The 26,084-nt window shown below is 40.3% G+C and overlaps 1 protein-coding gene across 1 annotated transcript in view; it reads left to right on the top strand.

Moving 5' to 3' along the window:
• The window catches only part of DDX11 (DEAD/H-box helicase 11), a 1,280,855-nt gene that overhangs the window by 1,242,100 nt on the left and 12,671 nt on the right, over positions 1–26,084 (top strand). Inside the window, exons 25-26 of the mRNA XM_044087617.1 lie at positions 9,358–9,433; positions 19,209–19,363. Of these exons, the coding sequence (XP_043943552.1) occupies positions 9,358–9,433; positions 19,209–19,363 (231 nt within the window). The remainder of the gene's footprint in view (positions 1–9,357; positions 9,434–19,208; positions 19,364–26,084) is intronic.

Here is a 26,084-nt window from a genome sequence, read left to right as displayed (position 1 = left end):
GCAGTTTCGCTGTTATTTGGACAGAACTAAGTCTTTCAGAAAAAACAGATCAATTGTTTGTGGCCTTTGCAAGACCCAGATTGGGTAAACCTGTTTCCAAAGTGACTTTATCCTCTTGGCTTAGAAACATCATTACCTTTATCTACAAATAGAATAAGCTATCCTTACCTTCCAGAATAAAGGCTCATTCTACCAGATCTATGGCTACTTCTGTAACTTTTTCATTCCAGAGCTTCTATGGATGATATATGCGCAGCAGCCACTTGGGCAAGACCTCATACCTTTATATCTCCTTACAAATTGGATCTGACCTCCAGGGGGATGAGCATCTTTTGGTTCTGTGGTGCTCGGGAATATCCTTCCTTAGGGCCACCCAGGACTCAAGTAGCTGGGGAATCAGTCCCAACTGTAATAAAAGAACAAAGATTTACAACATCAGATAAAGAAGTTATGTCTTAACATAACATTCCATCTGTGTCGTAGATCTTTGTTCATTCATTACTTCCCTCCCTCCTTCCCCCTGCCTGGACTCCTGGTGTACTTAGGGTATTTGTTCAGACAGAGCCTCCTACTGTCTTTTCTATTACTACATCTTTTATCTAGGGCGAGCAAACTTTATCTGGAGTAACAAGTAGAGGGGCATTATGGGTACGTCTTAGCTGAGAGTTTTTGGCTTGCGTGAGCTGGGGAAATGGCCGTATCGGTTCCAAGGATGGAACCGAGGTCCTAACTGTAATGAATGAACAAAGATCTGCAACACAGATGGAACGTTATGGTAAGACATAACTTCTTGTTTTACTCCGTTGTTTCCAGATAGCTGTCCACTTCCCTTGCTGAGGTCTTCTTTCCCTTTTAGTTTGACAACACCAAGTCCAAGACTTCACTTGATAAAGTAGGTTCTGGCACCAGCTGTTTGAGACCTGCTTATTATAGGACATGAGGAATGATCTTGCTCTTTTTTTGACAGTACTTGACAAGCTGAGTTTAATGTCTAGTAAAATCATTTGATCTGATGATGTTAATCTTCATCGCATTCATCACTGATGGGTTTGGTTCCAAGCCCTCGGAACAGAGTCGGCCTTATACCAAAGCTCGCGCCAGCCAAAAACTCTCGAGCTAAGATTTTATCCATAATCCCTTTCTCCCTGTTAACTCAGATCTTGTTTGTCGCATCGCCATTAAGCCACATTCAAGCCAGCTCTCAGCTAAGTCTTTGATATTGTTGGAATATTCTGTTCTTTTGATATTTCTGATAACTCAAAATTGTTTAGTGTGTTCTTAGCTAGTGTGTTATCTCCTGTAGCTGTGTTTCGCCAAGTCCTTTTCCAACTTTCCTGTCATTACCGGTTTGTAATCTTTGTGCCGTTGCTGGTACACTTCCTTCTGTCTACCTACTGTGGTAATTCTTTCTATACCATCGTTGGTATCTTCTCTTTGCCTTCCAGTTAACTATTGTTGTCTGCTTAGTTGTGGTAATCTGTTGTTTTTTTCTTTCCTTTTGCTGTTTTTTTGTGGATATTAACATGTCTGATAAAAAGGGCACATCAGGCTTCAAACAATCCCTGAAGTTTAAGAGGAAAATGCCTAATAGTGACCTTCCTGATGACTGTGTTTACTGTTTGGGAGTGCCTCATCTCTTGGTACAACCCCCTTGCTCTTTCTGGCTGGGGTTTAGCTCTCGTACCCTGAATAAGCGCAAAAATAAATTGATTTTGAAAGGACTACTCAAATCACCTTTCTCCGCGTCGGAGGGTTCACCCCCTCCTAGGAAAGACAAAAAGAGACCACACTCCGTTCCCTCCTCACCTTCTGGTAAGAAGGAAAGACTGCCAAAACCAAAAATTCCAAAGCTTTCTGCACCGGAACAAAAGTCTTCGCCTATGGCACCACCTTGGTACCGTCTTTGTCTATATCGTCGATGCCAACTACCTTGGCACTGACAACATCTGTGCCATCTGATGTGACTGATCCAAAAACTCTGACTTTGACTCCGATTACAACTCTGCGCCCTTAACTGGCTCCGATAACTCAGATAGACCCTACTGTTCCTATCGTCTCAAAAATGGAGACTTTGGTGCCACTAGACGTATAAGCACAGACCCGATATTCCCCATCTGTGGACCCTTTCTTGGGACAGGCTTATAGTACCTTCTTAGATTGCCCAGAGTCCCCTGGATATCCTTTAGGTCCACCAGGAGCCTCTCTGAACTAGATGTCTTGCGCCTTGTGGACCAGCTGCTGACAGCCAGGAGTATTCCTTCTTACTCAAAATCCCATTCCCTTATAGGACTTGGGTTTTTCTGCTTCACGGACTCCATATTATTCCCCTCCTTCATCCTCTTTGCAGGTTCCAAAGTCCTCTGCACCGTCTCTCTCGGCACCCTCGGCTTCGGTGCTGATAGTGGACCTCACTTCGGCCCTGGAGTCGACCCTTTGGATGTCGGTTCCATTGGAACCGGGTCATCCTCAGGCCCGGGATTGGACTGCAGGTTCCGAGTTCAGAGCCGACCTTTCCTATCCACAGTTCCATGAGCCCTGTCAGTACCTATCCAGCTTGAGGCTCCACGCCTGGGAGCGGGCTCAACGGGGCGGGGTATGACACCGGTTCCGAGGTTGTCCTTCTCGGTTCCGGGCTCCCATCCCTCTTTGGGCAGCCCTGCTTTCCGGGAGATGAAGAGGGCTCTTGCCTCTGTGAGCAAGCCTTCTGCGTTGGAACCCCCATGTCCTCCCCCTGTGCTGCAGCAGCCACAGGCCACCGTCCCAGATCGAGCAAGGGAGCTGTAGGAGACCCTATTGCAGGATGCCCTTTCTTCCGGGTCCTCCTCAGAATCTCCCACTGAGGAAGTTCCTAGGAAGAAATCGTGCAAGAGGAAGCACATGGACTCCCCTGAGGAGTCCCTCACCGACGATACAGATTACAATGAAGGGGAAGGGTCCCCTCGATCACCCCTTGAAGATGTCTCCTTTGGAGACATCCTGGAGATCTTGAAACAGAGGGGTGATTGGAAGCCCAAAACCCCTTCCTTGGAGGAATCCATTTTCCTGCAGGCCTTTTGTGCTCGACCATCTACCACCTGGATGACCCCACCTGCAGACGAGTTGGTTCAGCTTGGGGTGCAGTGCGCCTAGAAGAATCCTGACGTGGTTGAAGCAATCCCCAAGAGACCAGACAAGTTCCTCTCTCCCCCAAAGAACATCCTCATTGGTCAAAAGATCTACCGGTAGATGCTATGGTGGTGGAGGCAGCCACTAAGAGAGAGCTTGCTGAGGAGAGCCAAACTGTTCACCCGCTTAACAGAGACTCCCGAGCAGTGGACAGACTGGGGAAGTGAGTGTTTGCTTCATCAACCTTTGCTATTCAGTCTTTGAACTACCTGGCACATTTCACCAGACTCCAGAGAGACCTAATCTCTGAACTCTGTCAAGAAAGGTGTCTGATGAGGTTAATGACAAGGTAGCCTTGTAGCTAGCAACCCTGGAATCGATTTCTAGTTCGTCCATGAGGTTGATTTCACATGCAACCGAAGGGGTGGCCAAAGCTGCGGGTTCAGGTGTAGTTATGAGATGTCACACCTGGATGCACCTATGTGACTTCGCGGATGCCTTCAAGTCTTCTTTCCTTAACACTCGAGTGGAAGCATCCTCCCTGTTTGGCCCTAATGTGAAGGACATGTTAGCCAGGTGTGAGTGGGACCGTAAGAACCTGTCTGCGGTTGGTGTACATTTCTCCACTCCTCAGCATCCTATTTCCAGGAACCAGAAAACTGGGAAATTGTGGCACAAAAAAACTCAGGGTTCTTTTCATGACACACGTGGCGAGTTTACCCCCAGAGGCAGAGGGGCAGCTCTTCCGGAAGGTGCCCCTACATGGGGCAGAGGGGGTCAGTGTAATCAGGGCTCCAGAGATTCCTTCTCTGGGCAGCCTTATCAGCGCTCCTGAAGAGTGGCCCGATTGCTTTCCTCTGGAAGCAGTTGGGGACATCTTTCTCTGCACCCCAATGCCTGACTATCCATTACCACTGACTCTTGGGTGCAGAAGATAATATCCAGAGGTTACAAAATCCCTTTGGACTCCTACCCAAAACCTCCAAAGCGAATCCCAGACGTTCCACCCAGTCTAAGGGATGAAGCAGCTCTACAAATAGAACAGCTGTGTTTAAAAAGAGTCATCCAAAAAGTCCCACCATACCAGATAGGATATGGATTTTACTCAAGTTTTTTTTTTTTGGTGCCAAAAAAGACGGGACTAGAGGCCAATTTTGGACCTCAGCTGTTTAAACAAGTTCGTCAGCCAGATAAAATTCCGGATGGTCATGGTTCAGTCCATTCTCCCTTTTCTGGAGGAAGGCGATTGGATGTGCTCGATAGATCTTCGGGATGCGTATTACCACATCAAGATGGACAAACGCTCCAGAAGGTTTCTTTGCTTCTGGTTGGGAGCCAATCACTACCAATTCCGTGCCCTGCCCTTCGGACTCTCTACTGCCCCCAGAGTATTCACCAAATGCATGGCAGCAGTGACAGCTCACTTGAGGCTGCAAGGATTCCAGGTGTTTCCATATCTGGACGATTGGCTCCTCACCGCTCCCACCAAGCATCTACTGGTAACAGCTTTGCATTACACCCTCTCTCTGGCGCATTGCCTGAGGATATCCATAAACTGGGAAAAGTCCAATCTGACTCGCACCCAGACCTTGGAGTTTATAGGGGTAACGTTCAACGCCTGTTCGTGCTTGATCTCTCTCCCAGATCACAGGCTTCAAAGAATAAAGATACACCTCTGGGTGATACTGTGTCACGGCTTGGTGCCTGACTGACAGGTCCTGCAGTTAGGATCAATGGCAGCATCTATAGCTGTAGTACCCCTAGCAAGATTTCACATGAGACTCGTACAGTGGCTACTGTTAACCCAATGGTATCTGAATCATCAACCGTTGTCTTCCAAGATCCATATTATAAATCGGTGCAAACTAGATCTTTCTTGGTGGATGAAGCCAGACTCAGCACTTTAGAGCCAACCTTTCCATTCCCCTTATCCCAACGCCATTGTGACCACAGATGCTTCTCTGATAGGGTGGGAGGCCATTATCAGGGAATGACTGTCCAAGGTACATGGTCCAATGTAGAGGCCAATCTGCATATAAATGTTCTAGAACTGAGGGCAGTACTTTTAGCGTTGCAGGCATTTCAGACTGCCCTTCCTTCCGGAACTGTTGCTATCCAATCGGACATGTCAGTAGTTTGGTTCATCAGTAAACAAGGAGGAACCAAGTCCTATCCCCTATCTCGAGAGGCCATGAGAGTCTGGCAATGAATGATAGTTTCCAACCGCTTTCTGATAGCAACACATCTCCCGGAGATTTCCAACGTGATCACAGACAAATTGATCGGGTGCATTCTCCTACCTCACGAGTGGTCCATCGACCCCAAGTTAGCGGTGAAGATTTTCAGCCATTAGGGCCAGCCTTGCTGCGACCTATTCCCTCCCCATCCAACCACAAGTGCAGCAACTATTTCGCCCGGATTCCCCCACAGGGGAAGTCCCTGAGAGACACTCTTACTCACGTTTGACCTACGGGACTTCTTTACGCCTATCCTCCATTTCCTCTGATTCCTATAGTTCTGAAGAAAGCCCTTTGTTTGAAAAGCAAGATGATCATCTTAGCCCCCTTTTGACCTCGACAGGTATGGTTCCACTTTCTCTGGCCTCATCTTCTTTGCAGACCGTGAATTCTGGATCCAACTCCATATGTGATATCTCACCCTCAGGGGCTGAGCCACACCCGAACCTTTCCAGCCTCAAGCTCACAGCTTGGCTTCTCCACTTCTAATGATTGCCAGGCATTGTAATCTTTCCTCTTCAGTATGTGACATTATTCTGGCTTCTCATAAACCATCCACCAGAAAACTTCATGCTGACAAATGGAAAAGATTTTCAATTTGGTCTAGACAGGGAGATTTAGACCCTTTTTCTGCACACATCTCTGCTGTACTCCAGTACCGATCTAACACTGCAGCCTCAACCATTCGTGTCCATTTAGCTGCCATTTCGAATTTTCATAATGGTTTTGGTGACTCCTCCTTAATCTCTCATCACCTGAGCAAGACCGTTTTGAAAGGAATCTATCATTTAAGACCTCCACTTAAGCAACCCACAGAGCCCAGGAAGTCTCACTCTTGTCTTACATTCTTTGACACGGTCCCCCTTTGAACCAGCAGCCATGTGTGAAATCAAGTTTCTATCCTGGAAATCCCTTTTTCTGGTGGCGATTACTTCGGCCAGACGGATTTCCGAGCTCCAAGCTGTTTGTACCAAGCATCCTTATTTGATTTTTCATAAGGGCACAGTATCACTACGGGCAAATCCTTCCTTCCTACCAAAAGTGATTTCCGAGCTTTCCATTAATCAGACAATTGATCTGCCTGTATTTTTTCCTAATGTTTCCAACAAGAGAGAGTATTGTTTACATTTACTGAATGTTCACAAACAATTGAGGTTTTACCTAGACAGAACAAAAACTATCAGGAAATCAGACCATTGTTTATTTCCTTTTCTGGCCCACAAATAGGAAAATCAATCTCTAAAGTGACTCCATCGAAATGTCTCAGAGACTGTATAACTTTCATCTGTAATCTAGAAAAGAAATCTGTCCTGCTAAACATCAGGGCTCACTCCACTAGATCTATAGCAACCTCTGTGGCATTTCATTCCAGAGCTTCAATGGATGACATCTGTGCAGCAGCTACGTGGTCTCCCCCTACACCTTTATCACTCATTACAAGCTGAATCTGGTCTCAAGGGGAAGAGCGTCTTTTGGTTCAGTGGTGCCCAGGAATGTTCTTCCTTAGGGCCACCCATGGATATAAGGTAGCTGGGGACTCTGTCTCATCGGTGATGAATGGCATGAAGATTAACAACATCAGATAAAGAAGTTATGTCTTACCATAATGTTCCATCTGTGTTGTTGATCTTCATCCATTCATCACGTCCCACCCTCCTTCCCCCTTCTAGTGGCCCCTGGGGGATCTTTGGGTCCATTTCCTAGACTAAGGTTTTTTTGCTCGGAGACAGCCTCTGCTTTTCTGGCTAGGGCAAACTCGATCTGAGGTAACAAGGAGAAGGGGATTATGGGTAAAATCTTAGCTCAGGAATTTTTGCCTGGCACGAGTTTTGGGAATAAGGCTGATTCTGTTCCGAGGGCTCAGAACAGAACCCATCAGTGATGAATGGATGAAGATCAACAATACAGATGGAACATTATGGTAAGACATAACTTCTTTTTTCCTTCACCTGTTGTATGACAGGCAAATTGTTTACTAAACAGACTTTCTTAGCATGGCTAATGTACAGCATTTCCTTTATATACAATTGGGTAAGACACGTTAGCAATAACCCACGACGGGGTGTGGTTATTATAGGATTTACCCATGGCTAGTGTGGTTTGAAGATGAGGGCAAAGCCGAAGTGATCAAACAAAGCAAAATGTGGGTAAATCCTGTGATACCCACATCCAGTAGTGAGTTATTGCTGTCTTACAATGATATTAACTGAGAATGAAATTGCTTACTTTCCTTAAATAATGCCATTGTATAATGGCACTGTGCTTCCTCAAGTTAGTTGTGATGTACTGTGCATGCGTATGGCATGCATGGCTCTACACTTTCGCAGTACATCAGTGCAGGGAAAGAGAGGTAATGGAGAAGAGTGCATGTCCATTTCATTTTCTCAGTTTCTCTCACTCTGTCTGACTTGTTTTTTTTTTTCTTCACCATGCGTTGATGCATGATTGCAGAAATCCTCAGTAGTTTACTAGAAAAACTAACATTTTATGATTAAAAGGGTAAAAACATGAGGAAAATGAGGGATACTCTGCAAAACTCTGGATATTTGAAAAGTATGCTTACCGGCAGTACGATCAATGATTATAGTAGCATTAACTGTACCGTTTGTGTGTTGAGTTTTGCAGATCATCCCTCAATTTTCTCACATTTTACCTTGTCCATCCATGTAAAGGAAGCTTTCTGAGGCATATTTCAATAAAAAGCCAGTACTAAACAATACTATAGGTGGCTAGACTTCTTTCTTTTGGTATATACTGGATTTACAATGGGCATGCTGATTGGGCTGTCCAGTCAGCATGTGTGATTTTGAATAGTAATGACCTTTTATTTTATAATTCTTAATCTAGTCAGTCCCTCTGTGAGACAGGTTGCTACTTTAGTTGAATGTTTCAGGAGTGTTGTATTCCGAGGCGTCTGTACCACAGTCAGGTTATCCAACGGCAGAAAAGCTGAGACTTGTTTGAGCCACTCCATTTCCTTTAATGTTTTTATTGTTCTGTTTCCATCATGTGACTTATTTACTGAAAGAAATAGGGTGATAGCCATATGTGACATTTGTAAGGAGTAAGCAGGCTTTTGCTTCCTGGCATTGTTATATAAAAGTTGTAAGCTGTACAATATGTGTGGTTTCTTGCTATGCTTAATGAATAATTTATGAATACAATGGTTACTGCAACCATGATGTTGTCTTTAATAAATAATATATTGCCATAGACTAAAATCAAGTAGCCTAATTATGCCTCATATTACACTGTAACCATCTGTGTTGTATGCACCCACAAAATGATAGCCATTTATTGAAGTTGTATAACTGTTTAGCCAGCCCTATCCTCCACAGAACAAATCACATTTAATGAATTTGTCCTCTGAAGTGCTATAGTTGTTGAAGGATTATAGGACTTTTGTGTTATGCACCTGCCAATGAAGATGTGGATTTGGCAGCCTGCCTTTTTAGCCTGTTCTGTTGGGTCGTCTACATGTTTGGTAGCTGAACTGTGATGAGGAGCCCCAGAACAAAATAGTAATTAGGAAATTGTTGTCAACTGCAAGCAGTAGCTTCTTTAGTTTCAGTGCCAGCTTAATTAAGCTGGCAACCACTTGAATGAGTACCTGAGTGATTATTAACCATCACCTATACGTTTCTTATAACAACACATTATCTTTACGTCAACAGTTTGTGAAGAGATATAGTACTCTTAGCAACCATTTGAAGGTGTACTTAAGTGATTATTAACCATCACCTATACATTTCTTGTAACGAGACATTATCTTTATGTCAACAGTTTGTGAGGAGATATAGTAATGATTAGACTCTTGGGAACTGGGTTGTTAAACTGTTTTTCTCCTCCTTTGCATAATTGCCTATGTATTCTCATTATATGAAGTCATGTACTGAATCAGTAGGAACACAGCAACATTTTTAAAGTTGCTGTTTTACTTCATTAAAATTAAGCTGTTACTAATGCATTCTGCCAGTGTCAGTTTTTCTCATCTTTTCCTTAACATTATATTTAGCCTAGGATTGACGGCCAAAGTCCAGGAAAAGCATTAATCGAAAATTTATGTATGAAAGCTGTTAACCAATCTATAGGTAAGTGTAAAATAAATGTTATGATGTAGACACACTTTAACAGAGATTTGAGCATTTGTCCAAGTATTGAGTTTGTTAATCATTTTGTCACTAGTTTTGTTTTCTTGCTTTTGCAGCCTAAAAAACAGTATTTTTGATGTTCATTGCAGGTGTGCCTGGGTTCAGTAAATGTGCAACAAGTTCATGAGTTCATTACTTACCATTGTCAACTGTGGTTAATTAATGCTGATGGCTGCAGTTTTATTTTATATTTCTGAAAGAAGTAAACTACTTCAGTGACTTTTCCATGCATTCCTCTTTGCAGTCCCTTTGCCACCTTACATTTACTGTAGGGTGTTTTGGAAGGGATCCCAGATTCTGTTCTGAAACCACAGATGAAAGCAAGGTTGACTCACTATGGGAATGTTGCTGTCAGTATGGTGGTGAAGGGCAATGTTACCTTGGTGAAACAGGCATTTTATTTTGATAGATGGAATATGGAGAATAAAGAACAGAAATGTATTATGATGTGACAAAACTGCAGCTGGCATAAATGCACTTGATAGTCACACAAAACCACACCCTGCAAAAATAGCAAAAGCACAGATCAGAACTTTTGGCACAAATAAAAAAAAACAAAAATTTACTGTGGAGACATGCTCCCATGCAGGAGGCTTTGCCACATGCACTAGAACTTCACCTATCCTAGCTCCCTCAAAATGCATATCACAGAATTGTTTTACATTGTAAGTTACATTGAAAATTTGTAAATAAGTCATTTTATGCAATCTGTAGATTTGTCTTTTCTTTGTAGTTGTGTGACTATGAAGTTATGGAGGTGCAGAGGGACTTGCTACATGCAAAAAATGTATTTTAAATTAATGTCAACTGCACTTTGGGAGCTTTTTTTTTTTTTTCTAAAAGTTTGAATCATCCAGTTTGCTTGTTGGTGAGTTATGTACTGGCTTCTCTTTGTGGATCAACTATTACCTTTGAGGTCTCTGCAAGTAAGAAAAGAAAGACTCATTCCTGCAGAAACCTTTGAGTTAACAGCATATCGCCGTTCAAGATGGGAGACTGCTGATATTAAGACACAGCATCATAATTTGTGCATGTTTGGGGGGCACCTACTTGATTGGCATCTTGATGGGACTGTCGGTTAAGCTTGCTGACTCCACACTGAAGTTTAACCATTTCTGCATGGGGGTAAGCAAAGAACCAAAATCAGGGACAATTCAGTCTAATTCAATTAAGTAGATAACAGAATAGTTTTTTTTTTTTTTTTTTTTTTTTTTGGATTAACCGATACTTTATGTTCAGTCATACCGCTTGACCTCTTAGTGCAAGAAATAATAAAGCCAAAAATGCTGTTATTCAAATCAACAAAAATAATTGGTGAACAAAGACCCCATATCAGTCACAAATTTGAATTAATGCTGGTATAAACTTAAAAAGTTGCTAGGTTAACAGGTGTTGTTTTTCAAGCATGTTCCTTTAATGTATGATGTCAGAAAGACAAATGTCCATCATTTTGTTTTGCTAGAAAACAACAGATTTTGGGACAGTAGAGAGGAGCATGCTTTAAAACCACAGACTTTGAGAAGTATACATATTCCAGGATAACAAAACAGTCCACATAAAGCACCCTTTAAGTGGGAGGGGATGGGAGGGAAACTTCCTTTCCCTACAGCCACTTTACAATTCACGCCACACCATTATGGCACTTGTTACTGTTCATCCTGGTGTACCTTAATGTGGTCTATCATTGAAGATAACTGTACTCTGACAGAAAAAGGTAAAAAATTTAAAAGCGATCAGTCTGCAAAAAATTTAGTTACAGGCTAGTAATTATGCTGTTTGGATACAAGCAAAGAAGAAATTTGGAGAAAGTAAGAGAAAATCCATTATGGCTGGGGAGAGGCTTGCAATTGCTCAACAAAAAGCAGTTCAAAGTTCAGCTTTGGTACAGGAGATGGCTTCCATTAATTAGGTGAAAATAAATTAAATGAACTCAACAGTGTTTAGAATAAGTGAAATAAAGGAATATACAAAGTCAAATTACAGAAGACTGGAAAAAAGTAGAAGACGCTTTATCTACCTATTCAGATGAAATGATGAAACTGCAAACATCAGAGAGTGAAATGAATAAAAGTCTGGCTGAGCATGAAACTTCTGAAGAAGAGCTCTTTCAAAAAAAATAGAGTTAAAATACAAGAGTACAGAGAGAAAACCTGAGATTTTCTGCTTAATGTAGAAACAGGAAAGAACAGACATTATTAATTTTATGAAAGTACAAATAACAAACAAGAATAGTATAACACTGCATTATTGGTTAATTGAGAGGGCACCTCACATTTATGATCCAGATATGTCCATGAGAAAGCAGCCAAGACTCTGTATTACTAAAGATACACTCATACCAGCAGAAAGAGTTGCTCCTGATAAAATTGTTCCAAGAACGAACAAATGTCTTTGGACTTCCTATACTTTCCTAGCATTTGTGAAAGGATAGTACATCCTCTGGAAACATGACTGAAAGGGAGAGCCAAATCATCCAAGTTGTCAAGATTAGGTGGGGTTATGTTACCCTCAGGTCATGAGATCCACAGAGGCAGCAAAGCTAACCAACAGAACTGGTTCTGTTCAGCTCAGAACAGTTTTTGCTGGGTCACAAGTTACTATAAGAACCATCTGTCTTGGGATAAGACTCACTGGATTAAGGATATTGAAGAGGTGTACAGGAACAAACGTTATGATACAAACTAAGTTACTATAAGAACCATCTGTCTTGGGATAAGACTCACTGGATTAAGGATATTGAAGAGGTGTACAGGAACAAACGTTATGATGCAAACTTTGGAAAATGACTATTCACTGTACACCAGGCAGAAGAGAAGCAAGTTTATCCCATCAGTCAGGGAGTGTTGAAAGGCAGATGTGAAATTCCAGCTGCTATATCCAGCTGTCTTAAGAATTTTTTTTCATGGAGGATCAAAGACATTTTTGGATTAATATCAGGCTAAGGAGGAAATAAAAAAGCTTATCCAACAAAGAGTCAGCCAGCAAGAAGGCAAATTTGCTTTTCATTCTTCTGCCCGTAATAACACTCCTAGAGAGACTGCCAGTAAACATCATCTGTTGTTCCAAAGGTAAATGCTTGTGTGACAACAGAACAGCACAGAAGCTGACTCGAACAATCAGGAGTACTTTGGACTTGAACAAGGGACTTGTGTTAGGAGATGGAGTTGATCAGGAATAAGATCAGCAACATTATGAATTAGTGAATAAATGGGAGACTATAACATATCAGTCCTATTAGGTATAAAATCACATGAAATGTGGCTTTGCAAGAAGTGTCAGAGAAAGACTGGAATTTTGTTGACTGTGTTACACTGGTGAGTGAACTGTAAAGCATAAAGCCCACTTTGTCATTAATGTTTAGAAGGGCACTGAAGACGTAACTAAGTAAACATTTTGTTCTCATTAATATCTGTATAAAAACGTGATGTAAACTGTGTGTCATATTGTAAAGCAGTAGGCAGTTTTATATAGTATGCAGTCGGGGTATTTTAAATTTGCAGTGGAGGGTGCCTTATCAGTGACTGCTACATATGTTAAAGATATTAAAGTAAGAAAGTACCTAGTTGTAATGTTTCTAGTCTTTATACTGGAACAGGATTATAAAAGGCTGGAAGGAAGTTAAGAGTTAATATAATGTTGTAGTCTTAGGCTGTATGGATGGGAGGAATGTAAAAGTGTATTAACCATGTTATATATTACTAGCACATGTATTTGCTGCACTCTTCTTACATCTGTACCAACTGTATTGCACTGACAACAATGAGGGATTGTACCATGACTTAGTACCACTAAGGTGCTCTATATTTGTTATGTCAGTGCAGAACACATATCCCCGCCAGTGAGTTGCAACAGTAAGTGGTCACTGATGAATTAAACAAGTGTTATTATTCTTTACTTGTAACTGGGTAGGTGATCAGGTCTAAAGACCCTTTCAGACATGATCCTGGTCAGAAAGAAGCAGTTGGAATTTATTATATCATATTAAGGTACAACATTAAATAATTACAAGAAAATTCTAGAATGATACAGTGTTTGCAGTTGCAGGGATAACTGAAAATCAGGAGATACTATTTGTGGGGAAAACACATAAATATGAATAAATCAGTACTGAAACCGTGGATTCCTATGTATGTATACACACACACACACACACACACACATATATATATATATATATATATATATATAGATAGATAGTTTTATATATATATATATATATATATATATATATATAGGTTCATAGGTTTATACTAGGCTATCTGCCCTAAGGCATTTATAAGCCTAGCCCAAATTATTGTGGCTTACGCCACCCCTTATATGAAAAAATACTGTGCCCATTAGTTTGTTGTGCCTCTGTCCAGCAGTGACCCAGAGATGATTCCCGGGGTAAACCTACGATCTCCCATCCACAGGTCTAGATTTCTCTTGAACAGAGTCAGCGAGGTGCTCTGCCTCACATGGACCGGGATTTTATTCCACAGCATAGGGAGTCTCTGAGTGATAAATCTATCCCTCCAGCACGTCCTATTTATATCCGTGTTAAGGTTTAAGTCGCTTGCTCTAGTGGTTTTGGTGGATTTGGATTTTTTGAGGTGGAGCATGTCCATTAATTCCGGGTTGGACATGGCCTTGTATGTCAGGCACATGTCACCTCTGAGCAGACGGTATGCGACTGAATAGAGCTGGAGTTTCTTCAATCTGGCAGCATATGACAGATTTTGGAGTCCCTTTATCCTTTTGGTGAGGAACTTTTGGGGTCTCTCCAATTGCTGCAGATGTCGGGTGAGATACATCCCGAATGGGGCATTGTACTCGATCATTGGTCTGATAAGTGAAGAGTACAGGGGAACAATGACCTCACTAGATCTGGATGTGAATCCCTTCATGATCAGGTGGGCAATGTAGAAAGTCTTTCTAACCACTTTAGCAATGTGAGTGTCAAAAGAAAGGCCACTGTCAACCTGGGTCCCCAGGTCCCTGATAACCTCTTCTGTGCTTAGTGGATTGCCACCTATATGGTAGCTTGGGGTTACCTTGTTTTTCCCGAAGGGTATGACTATACATTTTTGGCGTTTAACTTCAGGCCATGGCTCTGGCACCAGCTATCTGTTTCCGTGAGTCCCTTCTGAAGGATATCCGTGTCCGATGCACTTTCCACTATGGCGCCCAGTTTGCAGTCATCTGCAAACTTTGTCAGCCAAAGTCCTCCCATGTTGGCCTGTACTTCTGAGAAGTAGATGCCAAACAATAGGGGCCAAGGACCGAGCCCTGTGGGACACCACTTGTGACCGGCTTGGAGTCTGACACAGCGCCAGCAACTCTAACCCTGTGGGTTCTGTCCTTAAGCCAGTTTGCAACCCATCTTGTGACATATGGGTTTACATTTAAGCTGGTAAGTTTTTCTACAATACCCGAGTGGGGTATTGTGTCGAAAGCCTTGCAAGGTCAAGGTAGGCTGTATGGACTGCCTTTCCTCATCAATGGCCTTGGTGACTATTTCAAGAAGTCGACCAAGTTCAAAAGGCATGATCTTCCCTTGACAAAGCCAAACTGGGTCGGGTCCAATGTCTGCAAGTCCCTATATCTTTGTTTATGAGCTCCATTATGATCCTCTCCATAGCTTTGCAGACTAGACTTGTTAAGCTTATGGGGCGGTAATTACCAGGGTCCAGAGGCGCCACCTTTGTGGAGTGGGACCACAGTTGCCGACGCCACTCCTTGGGCACGTATCCTGTGGTAAGGCTGAGATTAAACAGCTGCCTTATGTGCGGGTTTAATTCCTCATTTAGCTCGTGTAGCACACAGCCGGGGACACCATCCGGTCCCATTGATGCTGTGTTTTTAGCTTTAGAGAGAGCAGCTTTCACCTGCGCATTTGAGATGTCCGGGAGGCTACACTCGGCTGGGATAGTTATCTCTCCTTTAGGGGAGAGGGGTGAAGTTTGCACTGAACCTGTCTGCCAGTATGTTGGCAATGTCTGTGGGTTCAGTGATTTTTGTATCATTTTGGACTAATTCTGAGCATATCTGTGAGTTTCCACCCAGGTTCCTAACATAGCTGAAAAAGGCCTTATGATTGTCCTTTGAATCCATGGCAATTTTATATATATATATATATATATATATATATATATATATATATATACACACACACACACACATATATATCGATAGATATAAAACCTTACACCAATCTCTGGGGTACCCAAAGTCAACTGTTCCCCTGAACCTGATCTAACATATGGGATTGGAGAGACTGAAACATCCCAGTTTGTTTTTTTGCTCCTGTGCCTGATAACCATCAAGTCTTGCCATTTGATTTCTGCCTCCTTGCCCCCGCCAAGGAAATTACTTCAGTACAAGGCAAGAGCTGCCCAGTTTGCCATGATACAGACAGCCATGAAAATTATTTGGTATTTGTATGGTCAATTCCTCCCCTCTCCCCGGGGCCCACAGTGCCTTCCCACCTATGAATGCTTGTTCTTATTAATGAAGGCCTACCCCTAGGGTGTGCAGTGTGACACTACCACTCCACAGAGGGATTGTGATGGCATAAGTCCTGCTCCGTTTCACCCTGTCCCCCCCCCCAGGGTGGGCACTCTCATTCCCTCACCAGTTCCATCAAGCAACCAAGCCTGTAATAGAACTCAAATAACATGAGCTGTCATCAGGGCTGTAACACTATGCAACTGGAGCTGTCCATTGTGGTTTACCTGGATTCTGAGCACTTGGTTACATCTATAAACAAAAGAAACAAAGCTACTGAGTATCTCTTTGCCAGAAAGGTAAGTAACGTATTGCACTTGATTTATTCGAATATTCATTCAGAATCTTTTGTAATGCATTTTGTTGTATTTTGTACTAAATAGCTTGCAGTGGTGAAATACTGTGGGCTGCAAGATTTAGTGTCTGATTCGATCTCTGGCTTGTCTCACTTCACTTCTGTTAAATTTTATGTAAGTAAATTACTTTGCTCTTTAGTTAAAACTAGCTAAGTAGGCCTCAGCAGTGATTCACAGCCTCAGTGGGAGTGTCACTTGGGAGTGTCACTTGTGCTTTACAAGTTCATGTTTTTTTTCTGGTTTGTTGCAATTCTGTTTTGCTAATTGGATTGCTCACTTCTGCTCCTTTTATGGAGATTTGGCAGCCTCCATTTACAAATACTGGACTGTCGTCATTTGGGGCAAAGGCATGGCAGCCAGAAAACAAACTAAAGAGGACTGCATAAGCATTAGAGCTTTCTCAAAGGAAAAGTCATTGGGATGGTCATGGTGGGGACAGAGAACTGGCACTAAGGATATGATTATCTCATTGGAAATTCCTTCAGTTTGCTCGGGTCAGCATCATTTTCAGTCAAGAGTGTTGAAATTTGGATTTTCCTCTTCTTTAGTATTTACCAAGGCCCTGATATTGGTGCAGGAAGTCTTACAGGGGAAAAGTTTCCTGTGTTCTGTTATCAGGATGACTGGCTTTTGTTGATGTTGTCAGTATACTTCTTGGTAATGGCAGTTTATTGCATCTTTCTTTGCTTGCAGGCCTTGGAGTCTCCATAAACTGGGAGAAGTTTTTCTTGTTGTAAGAGCATTTTGTTTAATAGAGTAAACCTGGATACTTTTCAGTATAGACGTTACTTTCTCACAGAGTTGACCCAGGAGTTCATAGCGTTTGTATCCTGAATACGAGTACACGTTTGGGTCAATGCTGAAACACTTCAGTGTAACTTGGGCATCATGGTTGTCATCATCTTTGTGTGCCATAATTGATCCTGTCATAGTGTCAGATGCATGTCACCAGGCTGTACAGTGGTGAACTATTTTTGTCTGTGCTACTGTGGGATTTCTTTTGTATCTGTAGATCTTGACACACATCCTGATGTTCGATACATCAGGGTGAGTTCTGCTCAAGACCACCAAGTAGGATCCCCAAGTGAGGGGGACTGATGAGTGCCTTGCTGTCCACTCTCGAGTGCCAGGATAGGATTTGAGACCCTTCGTTTTCAGTCAGATCACCAGTCCATGGTTTAGTAGGTGAACAAATGGGGAACATATGGAAATGTGCACTGCAAGCCCCTGTGTAGAAAGTGATTCAGGTCTGGTAGTGTTCCTTAGACAGAGGCATTACTCTCATGTCCAGTCACATCCCAAGATTTCCTGAACTGTAGTTTCAGTCCTGTCCTGGGAATGAAACGCACCAGATACTGACATCTTCACAGTTCAGCAGGACAAGGAGAATGGCAGTGGATGCTTTATCTTTTCAGTAATCAGGGAAATTATTAATCTTTCTGTCTGATTCCTTAACTCACAAAATATAGAAAAGAAACAACAAATTTCTTGTTGACCTCTGGAGGCAAAAAGGGTGTGGTTTCAGGCTGTCAGGTGCTTAGTAGTGTAGGCGTTTGTTCCACTATGAACAGAGAAAGAAACTAATGCTGTGTTCACACATAGTTTACACTGTGAAAGCTTTTCTGGTTTTAAGTTTGCCATTTTGGATGTTGTGCAAATAGGATTCCAGAGAGGGGGATTGGTAAAATGCATTGTTTAAAAAAGAGCTGTTGTGGCAGTTAAGGTTGGCTGCAAATATATATCTGGGTTGAACGACTACTTGACTATCCTGCCAGTTTTAAAAGAAAAAGCAGGACAAGTCTAATCCCTTTTTCATTATACCAACATGAAAGTGAATAATATTGATCACTTGTTTTTTTGCTAATTTATTTTAACATTAATATTTATGACCTATGGTAATTTATGGGTTTTTACTGGTTGTTTTTCTAACAATCATGATTGTTTTAACATTATTTAAACTGTTTTTTTTTTTTTTTTTGTTTCTTTTTAAGAAAGTTCTTTGTTCTGATGAAGTCAACTGTGTCTGATGAAAGCGCTCAACTGATTTTATACAATAAATGGACTTGAGATTGACTACCAGGGTGCTTTTTTTTTTTTTTTTTTTTTTTGGTTGATGTGTTCAGAATTATTCCTCCTTCACATGCACTTGTCAATTATCGGTCTTCTAGAAAACTGTTCTTCCCTCTCTTCAAACAGCTTTTTACTTATTTACAAACTGAAAGTTGAAGACTTGATCCTGAGAAGATGCAGAAAAAGTATTCTTTCTTGGCACTACACTGCACCCTGTCTAGATCTGGTTTGTGTTCCTTGCACCCACTAAGTACTAGAATTAGGATGCAATTCTCCTGTGACCCTGAAATCAATTAAATGGATAATCAGAAAATGACTGAATGACGTATTCATTATTTACTTAGAACCCATCACTGTTTGCTAGACTGGCTTATGCCCTGTGGATCCTTACATTTCAGTTTTTAGCCCATGAGGAGTCATGCTAAAGGAAATAAACCATACCCTCTCTCTGGTCTGTCTTGCAGAAGTGAAACGCATACAGTACAATTATTGCTAAGTTTCGAGCTTGGTGGCATTTCACAGACTCAGAATACCATGACGTCTCAGTAACAGTTGCTGAAACCATTGGGGAATGTTACCAAGGTAAATAGCATTGCATAAGACAGTTCAATAGAGTGGTCACTTATGTGGGCCTTGTCTTGGCACTAGCCCTGTTTAAAAGACATGGTCCTCATTACATACTAATCAGCTTATAATACCCATGTCTTTGTGTGAATGGTGAAGATTAAACTAAAATTAGAAGAGTTACAGTGCTTAAACTCATTTTCATAATCTCTAAACTTAATTTTGTAATATATCTCTAGGTCGAGCAATCCGCCATCAGAAAGACTATGCTAGCATAGTGCTTTTAGACCATCGTTATTCTCGTCCAGGAGTTCTACAAAAGCTGCCAGGCTGGATTAAGGGTAGCACACAGATCCAGAAGTCCTTTGGACCTGCATTTGCATCAGTGCGAAAGGTAAGGATTTTTACAAGGTGTAAATACAGAGATTCTTCCAGATAGTATTTAGCAAATGCTAATAACATGAAAATTTCCCAACACGACAGAACTTTTCTGGCAAAGTTTTTTTTCCTCGTTATTTTTGAGGTTGGGAATTCTGCTCACCTGTTTTCAACATGTTTCGTGTTGGCAATATAGGACGACATAATTCCCTGCCTAGTTACTTTCCCTCTGCATTAAAATATTCATGCATTACATACCAACATCCAAAACAATATTAACATTCTAGTTAAAATGCAGAAGATAAATAAGGGGAAAAAATGTTGGGCTTCACTTGACCATTGGTGCAATATGGTAAGGAACAATATATAAGTTTAATTTATTGTGTATATATAACTGAACTTTGGAGCCTTCTGATTAAATATGACATCAAATACACATTAGAACCCCATTAAAACAGTCTGATTCTAGTAGGATAAGACTGTCATTTTGCTAGCCAAAGCAACTAATGTTACAAAATGCATATACTCCTGAAAACTGCAGCAATGAAGATAATAACTAAATCTCAGGTTTCAAGTCTGTTAGCTAAGTAATTGTTTTACTTAGTGTTTTTTTTTTTTGGAGGGGGGTGCCACCAAAGCTAGATCAGATCCTGTCAACAGTATAGCAAGATGCTTTAATTGGCACACCTACAGCGGCAGATGCCACTGTTTGTCTTTGTCCATTCTGTGAGCATAAGCAGGTCTTAATTTCAATGGCAAATATTCTTGGCGAAAGAACCAGCTTTTCATTTCCATCATCCTAAGCAAGTTCTTTTATCTTTAGATATTGCATTTGGCTTCACATTAAATTCTAGCCATTGAAAGTGGCACCTTGTACACATTGAAAAGCAAAGTTTTTGTAGATTCTTTTGCAAATCTACTAGAGTATAATACCTTTATTAAAATATGTCAAATACTTTTTGCATTCTCCACTGTTTCACAAGTCATAAGCTTATAATTTTAAGAAGCTTAAATTGTATTACTGTAGAAGACTCATGCTCAGGTTAAGTGGTTCAGTTTGTTACAACATACAATTCTCACTTAATAAGCATTTTCCTCATTTATTGTTGCAAGCTTTCACAACTATAATTACAATCTTGCCAGCCTTCCTCAGTGCAGTAGTTTCATCTTGAGAGCTATAACGAGTGCCTCTTAGTGAACAAGTCAAGTTGTGAAAGTTTTATTTAGGTAGATTAGAAAGAGCTTCTCATGTCTTTCTTATAGATGTGTTGAAAAGTATTCATATCCACTTGCAATGGAAAATTATAAACACCATTTTGGACTCTATCTACTTTTTTATATTTTAATGTAATTCCATAGTCTGCCCACATGGAGTCCAGCATCTTGATGTTTTAGTCTACCTCTTGGTATCCCACATTGCAGTATTTACATACTAGACCCCAAGCTCCTGTCAATGCTTGACTTTACATGTGTTTCACATATGCTCTGCTTTCTTTTAGTCAGTCAGGTTTAATTACCATTTCTTTCTTTTCAATGACTACTTAAAAGACAAACAGTGATAATCACACAGAACTGTTACTTCTTTTTTTCTAAAGTGGCTAATTTTCATTCTTTTGTTATGCCTGAGTTGTAGTCCTTAAACTTATCTCCCCTCCCCTTCATATTTGTCAAGGTGAAAAAATTGAGCTGTTTGCTGCTGTGATTGGTAGATCACAGCAGGAAACAAAGTCCATGTGTTGAGAATACTGTTCTGTGTGATTATCCTTGTTTGTCTTTTAAGTAGTCATTGAAAAGAAAGAAATTGTAATTAAACCTGACTGACTAAAAGAAAGTAACTGCCTGGATGCCAGGAATAAAGAAATACAGGAGACATGGAAGAAACACTGACTAGGGAGAGTTCTGCAGCTGTTCGGCAGAAAGGAATGCAACCTTAGGGCATGACTTCCAGTAACCTACAGGATGATATAAGACAACTGCATACACACCTGGTTAAAATAAACAAAACACTGATAAAGTATATCAACACAAACAACAAAAGGCTGGAACAAATAGAAAAAGCTTTAAACAGATATTCAGATGAGATGATATAGCTGCAAAAATCAGAGGTTGAAATGAAGAAATGGCTGGCTGCAAGTAAGACTGCTCAGGAAGCGATGCTTCAAAAATAACAGAATTAGAGGACATAGCACGTAGGGAAATTTTGAGATTTTCAGCTATACCAGAGAAGCTGGAAGGAACAGACTGTATTAAATTTATGAAAGCACAAATAAGTAACTTGAGTGGAACTCCACAGCAGGACTTAGTGGAACGGGCACATTGTGTGGGCTCCAAATCTAGCTATGAAAATACAAACTAGACCTTTAATAGTAAGGATGCAATCCTACCAGCAGAAAGAGATGATTTTGTCAAAACTGTGGCAAAAGGAGAAAATACTAAAAGTAGGAGACAGCAGAGTGTTTGTGGAGAATGATTACTCATTGTACACCAGGCAAAAGAGTAGTAAATTCATTCCTCTATTCAGAGAATGTCAAGACTCAGGTGTGAGATTCAAACTGCTGTATCCAGCTGTTTCCAAGATATTCTTCCCTGGAGGGACAAAATCATTTTTTGATGAAGTGCATGCTAAGGAGGAAATACTGAAGTTTGTCCAACAAAATCTGAGCTGTGAAACGGAAAGAGATTCAGTTTCTTATTCCTCTGGTAATAAAGAACACAGAGAGACTGCACCTGTGAAAGCTTTTCCAGTATTTCAATGGAAATGGAGAGAAAGAAAGGAGCACGAGAGGTGACTAATAGAATCGAGAGCACAGTAGAAATGAAGCAGAGACAGGATTTGGGTGATGGAGAAGAACAGTAATAAAATCAGTAACTTAATGTGGGATTACAATGCAATAATTGCATTTGTGAAATATGACAGCACAAAAAAATCTGGAAATATTGGACTTCAAAATTTGTTTGCTGAGCGGGGGACTCTAAAGTATATGTCCTACTTCATTAATGTTCGGACAAATGCTTTGGAGAGAGGAGAATGCTAACTGTAAGTAAAGAAAACACCTTCTTTTCTTAATAATATTGTATCTGTGTTGCATGTTTTTTTTTGGGGTGTAATGTGGATTGTAAACATGTTTTTTATTTTTCTCCCCTCTTCTCTTTTTCTTGTGCAGTTTTGAGAAACACAGGCAATGTAGTGATAAAAAAGGAAAAAGGGAGCCTATTTAAGGGGGCATGACAAAGTTCAAATGAATGTGCTTTTTTCATTCTTGCATGGGGAAATGAGTGATTAAGGACCTTTATTTTAAGACAGAGCAAATAAATGAAAAAATATTACAAAGCTTTTTTCTAGCACTTGCAAATATGTATACTAAGTGGCATTTCTGCAGCTGGTCTTCATGCCTCCATGGAGACAGTCTGATACAGAGAAACTAGAGACAATCTGGTGAAAAGGGGAATGGCTAAGGGAAAAGAAGAAAAACGAACAGAAGAACTGACTAGGACATAATGTTCTCTGAAAACAATCAGGGGTTTTCCCAGGTGTGACAGTTTTAAAGATAATACAAAACCAATTAGATATGAAGTAAAGTTCTCTCAGTTTTTTTAAATGCAGTGGGGATACTGATATAAACAGGTGCTTTTGTTTTTTTGTTGTTCACCCTTCTCTTTTTTTTGTTTAGTTTTGAGAAATGTAGGCACTGTAATGAAAAAAAAATGTGGAGAGGAGGAGATGGGAGGAGCAAAAGGGTCTGGTTAAGAGAGTATGACAAAAGAAAAATCAGTCCACTTTTTCCCATGCTTGTATAGGGAAATGACTGGGTAAAACCCCCTAGGTGTTATCCAGTAACAAGGTTATTACAAAGCATGTAAGTGAAAAAGAATATTGAATATTGTAAGGCTTTTTTCTGATAAACAAGGTAAACTTAGCAGTTTTGTGTCTGGTTTGCATGTCACTAGAAGACAATTTGATAAAGAGACATGACTTATAGATAGTGTTTACTGAAAGCATTCAAGTGTTTTCTTAAAGATATACAAAATCAAGTAGTACTTACTAATAGAAGAGGTTATACTATGCACCTTAGCGTAACTAGCCTTTCTTTTTGGTTAACTTTAGCCTGTCTGTAAAGCCATCAATTTAGAACTTATGTTCTTAATAGGAAGCAAAAACTTCAGTATTTGAAGATGTACATAGTTTTGTGTGTTATTGTTAACTTCATAGGTTTTAGGAGGATTGTTTGTTCTGTTTGAGAGCTTTCAAAAAAACAAAAGGTTATACAAGATGTTACATAGGTGCAAAATGATATGACATGAAACAACTGTATAAAAGACCAACCTGCCATACATTATATAATTGTAACATAAAAGTTGGAACTAGACATTTAGCAAAAGAGCAGTTATATATAAAAGGTGATAATAATAACTATATAAGAAAATGATGCTTTCTGTAATGTCTTTTAATCTGAATGGTCTTACAGATAAATATAAAATATAAAGAGTAGTTATCTATATTAAAATTATAGAGTGCAAACAGCTATGCTACAGGAGACACACTTGGAAAGAAGTGAACATAAATTTGATAAAGAAAGGTTTTCAGGATGGTTATTCAATGGAATTTCTGGGGCAAAGGAAAAGAGGAGTACTTATATTAATTGCAAAAGAAGCTCCAGTAGTGATAGAAGGGGGGGGGGGTGAGATAATGGAAGATACATAGTACTAAGTGGCTGCTGGCTAGGGAGGAGGATTACACTAGCATGCATTTACATCCCTCCCCCAAAACCGCTACAATGTAGCTTAAGAAAGTTCTGGGAGAAATCATCAGCTTTCAGCAAGGAATATTACTTAAAGGTGGAGACTGGAATTTGGTTTTCAACCATGAAGATGTGTCTGGGGGGCCTAAAAGAGAAAATGTAACAAGGGAGGGTAGATTTTTGAAGAAATTTATGAAAATGTTTGGCATGGAAGATGTGAATTCAGTACTAAGAGTTCGGAGTGAATTTACATATTACTCACTGATATAAAAAAACTGGGGTAGGCTAAATAGATTTTATATCTCACAGGAACAGGTGCATTTAATTGAAGGTCTTAAAACCCACCCAATAACTATTTCAGATCATGCACCAATAATAACTAAAATAAAAACACAAGGTAATGAAATAAAAACGAGACACTGGCACTTTCCCACCTATCGGTTGAAAAGAAAGGTGGAATTAATTCAGGAGCTACTAGAGAAGATATAATTATCTTCTGAAAACATAGCTAAGGAGTGGAATAAAATTAAAGGGAATTTAAAACCAGTTTGGAAATAAAAGAAAGGGAAAATGGTTAAACAGTAACAAGACTTATTTAGAGGGACTGACAAATATTAAAAGTATTGCAAAATAGGAGGAATCTCTCAGAACAAGAAGAGGAGCAACTGCAGGATGCTAAACAGAAAATAAGGCATTAACCCCATGATATGCATGAGTTTAGAAAGATTGCTGTTAAGCAACTGTTTTTTGTGCTCTAGAATTATGAAAACTTTTAGCACACCTCAGGCAGCAGAAAGTGGAAAGGGCAGTCACCAAGCTTAGGGAGCCTGTAACAAGGAAGATAACAAGAGACCCTGTAGAAGTATTAGAAATATTGTGGAAATGTTATGAAAATGTGTACAAAGCAGATAAATATGGAAATCAAGAAAAGGTACAAATGGAAATATTTATAGAAGAATTAAATATACCACAGTTAGTAATTGAGCCTCATCTACCTCTAACAGTTAGGCTAGGAAGGGATGAGATAAAAATGGCTATTTATAACCAATCTACAGGAAAGTCCCCAGGAATAGATTGTATTCCTGTGGAAATTTGGAAGGTAGGAGGGAAAAAATTGATAAAGATCTGGAAGGTTTTTTTTCAACCTTATTTTAAGAGGAGAAGTACCAGCCAGCTTGCATCCTGGAAGAAAGGCGGTGGTAAAGGTGATACCTAAAGAGGGTACAGATTCCTCGGATCCAGCTTTATACAGGCCCATTTCAATACTAAACCATGATTATAAAGTGTTCATGTCTATAATGGCTAAAAGAATGGTAAAAGTGATACCAAAATTGATAGATATGGATCAGTGTGGTTTTGTGGAGGGGAGGCAAACATTTGACAATATTAATAGAACATTGGTGATCCAGAGGGAAGCAGAATGTAAGAAAGAAAGTACCACTTTTATTGGTGGGTCTTGAAGCAGAGAAAGCATTTGACAGAGTAGACTGGGACTTCATGAGCATGGCAATGGAAGCATTTGCTTTCCCTGAAACAACTATAAGGTTGATTAGAAGAATATATGAGGGACTGGAGGCGTGAATTATAATGGGTGGGGTCTTCTCCAGTAATTTCTACTTGAGTAGACAACCAAGTAGGGTTGTCCGCTTTCCCCTTTGTTGTTTGCATTATGTTTAGAACCATTGGTAAAGAAAACAAGGGACTCAGAAATTCAAGGATATAATTGGTATGGTAGTCAGTAAAAAGCTGGCTATATTTGCAGATGATATTATTTTATACAAGACAAACCAGAAAGGACATTACAGTGTTGTGGAACATTTTAAGACAGTTTCAGATCTTCTCGGGATACAAAATTAATGAAGCTAAAACAAAGGCAATTATGTACAGACACACAAATTGGTCCAAAAATGTTCATATTTATGGGGACATAATAAAATGAAGTATTTAGGAGTGTGGATTAGAAATTACTCTGCTGTGGCAGCTAAGGATATGTGGGAA

This window comes from Protopterus annectens, chromosome 11.part0 (genome assembly GCF_019279795.1).
Source record: "Protopterus annectens isolate FY-2018-M chromosome 11.part0, PAN1.0, whole genome shotgun sequence".
Taxonomy (NCBI): Eukaryota; Metazoa; Chordata; order Ceratodontiformes; family Protopteridae; genus Protopterus; species Protopterus annectens.
The sequence above is the reverse complement of the archived record's forward strand: the minus strand, read 5'-3'. Positions and strand labels throughout refer to the sequence as shown.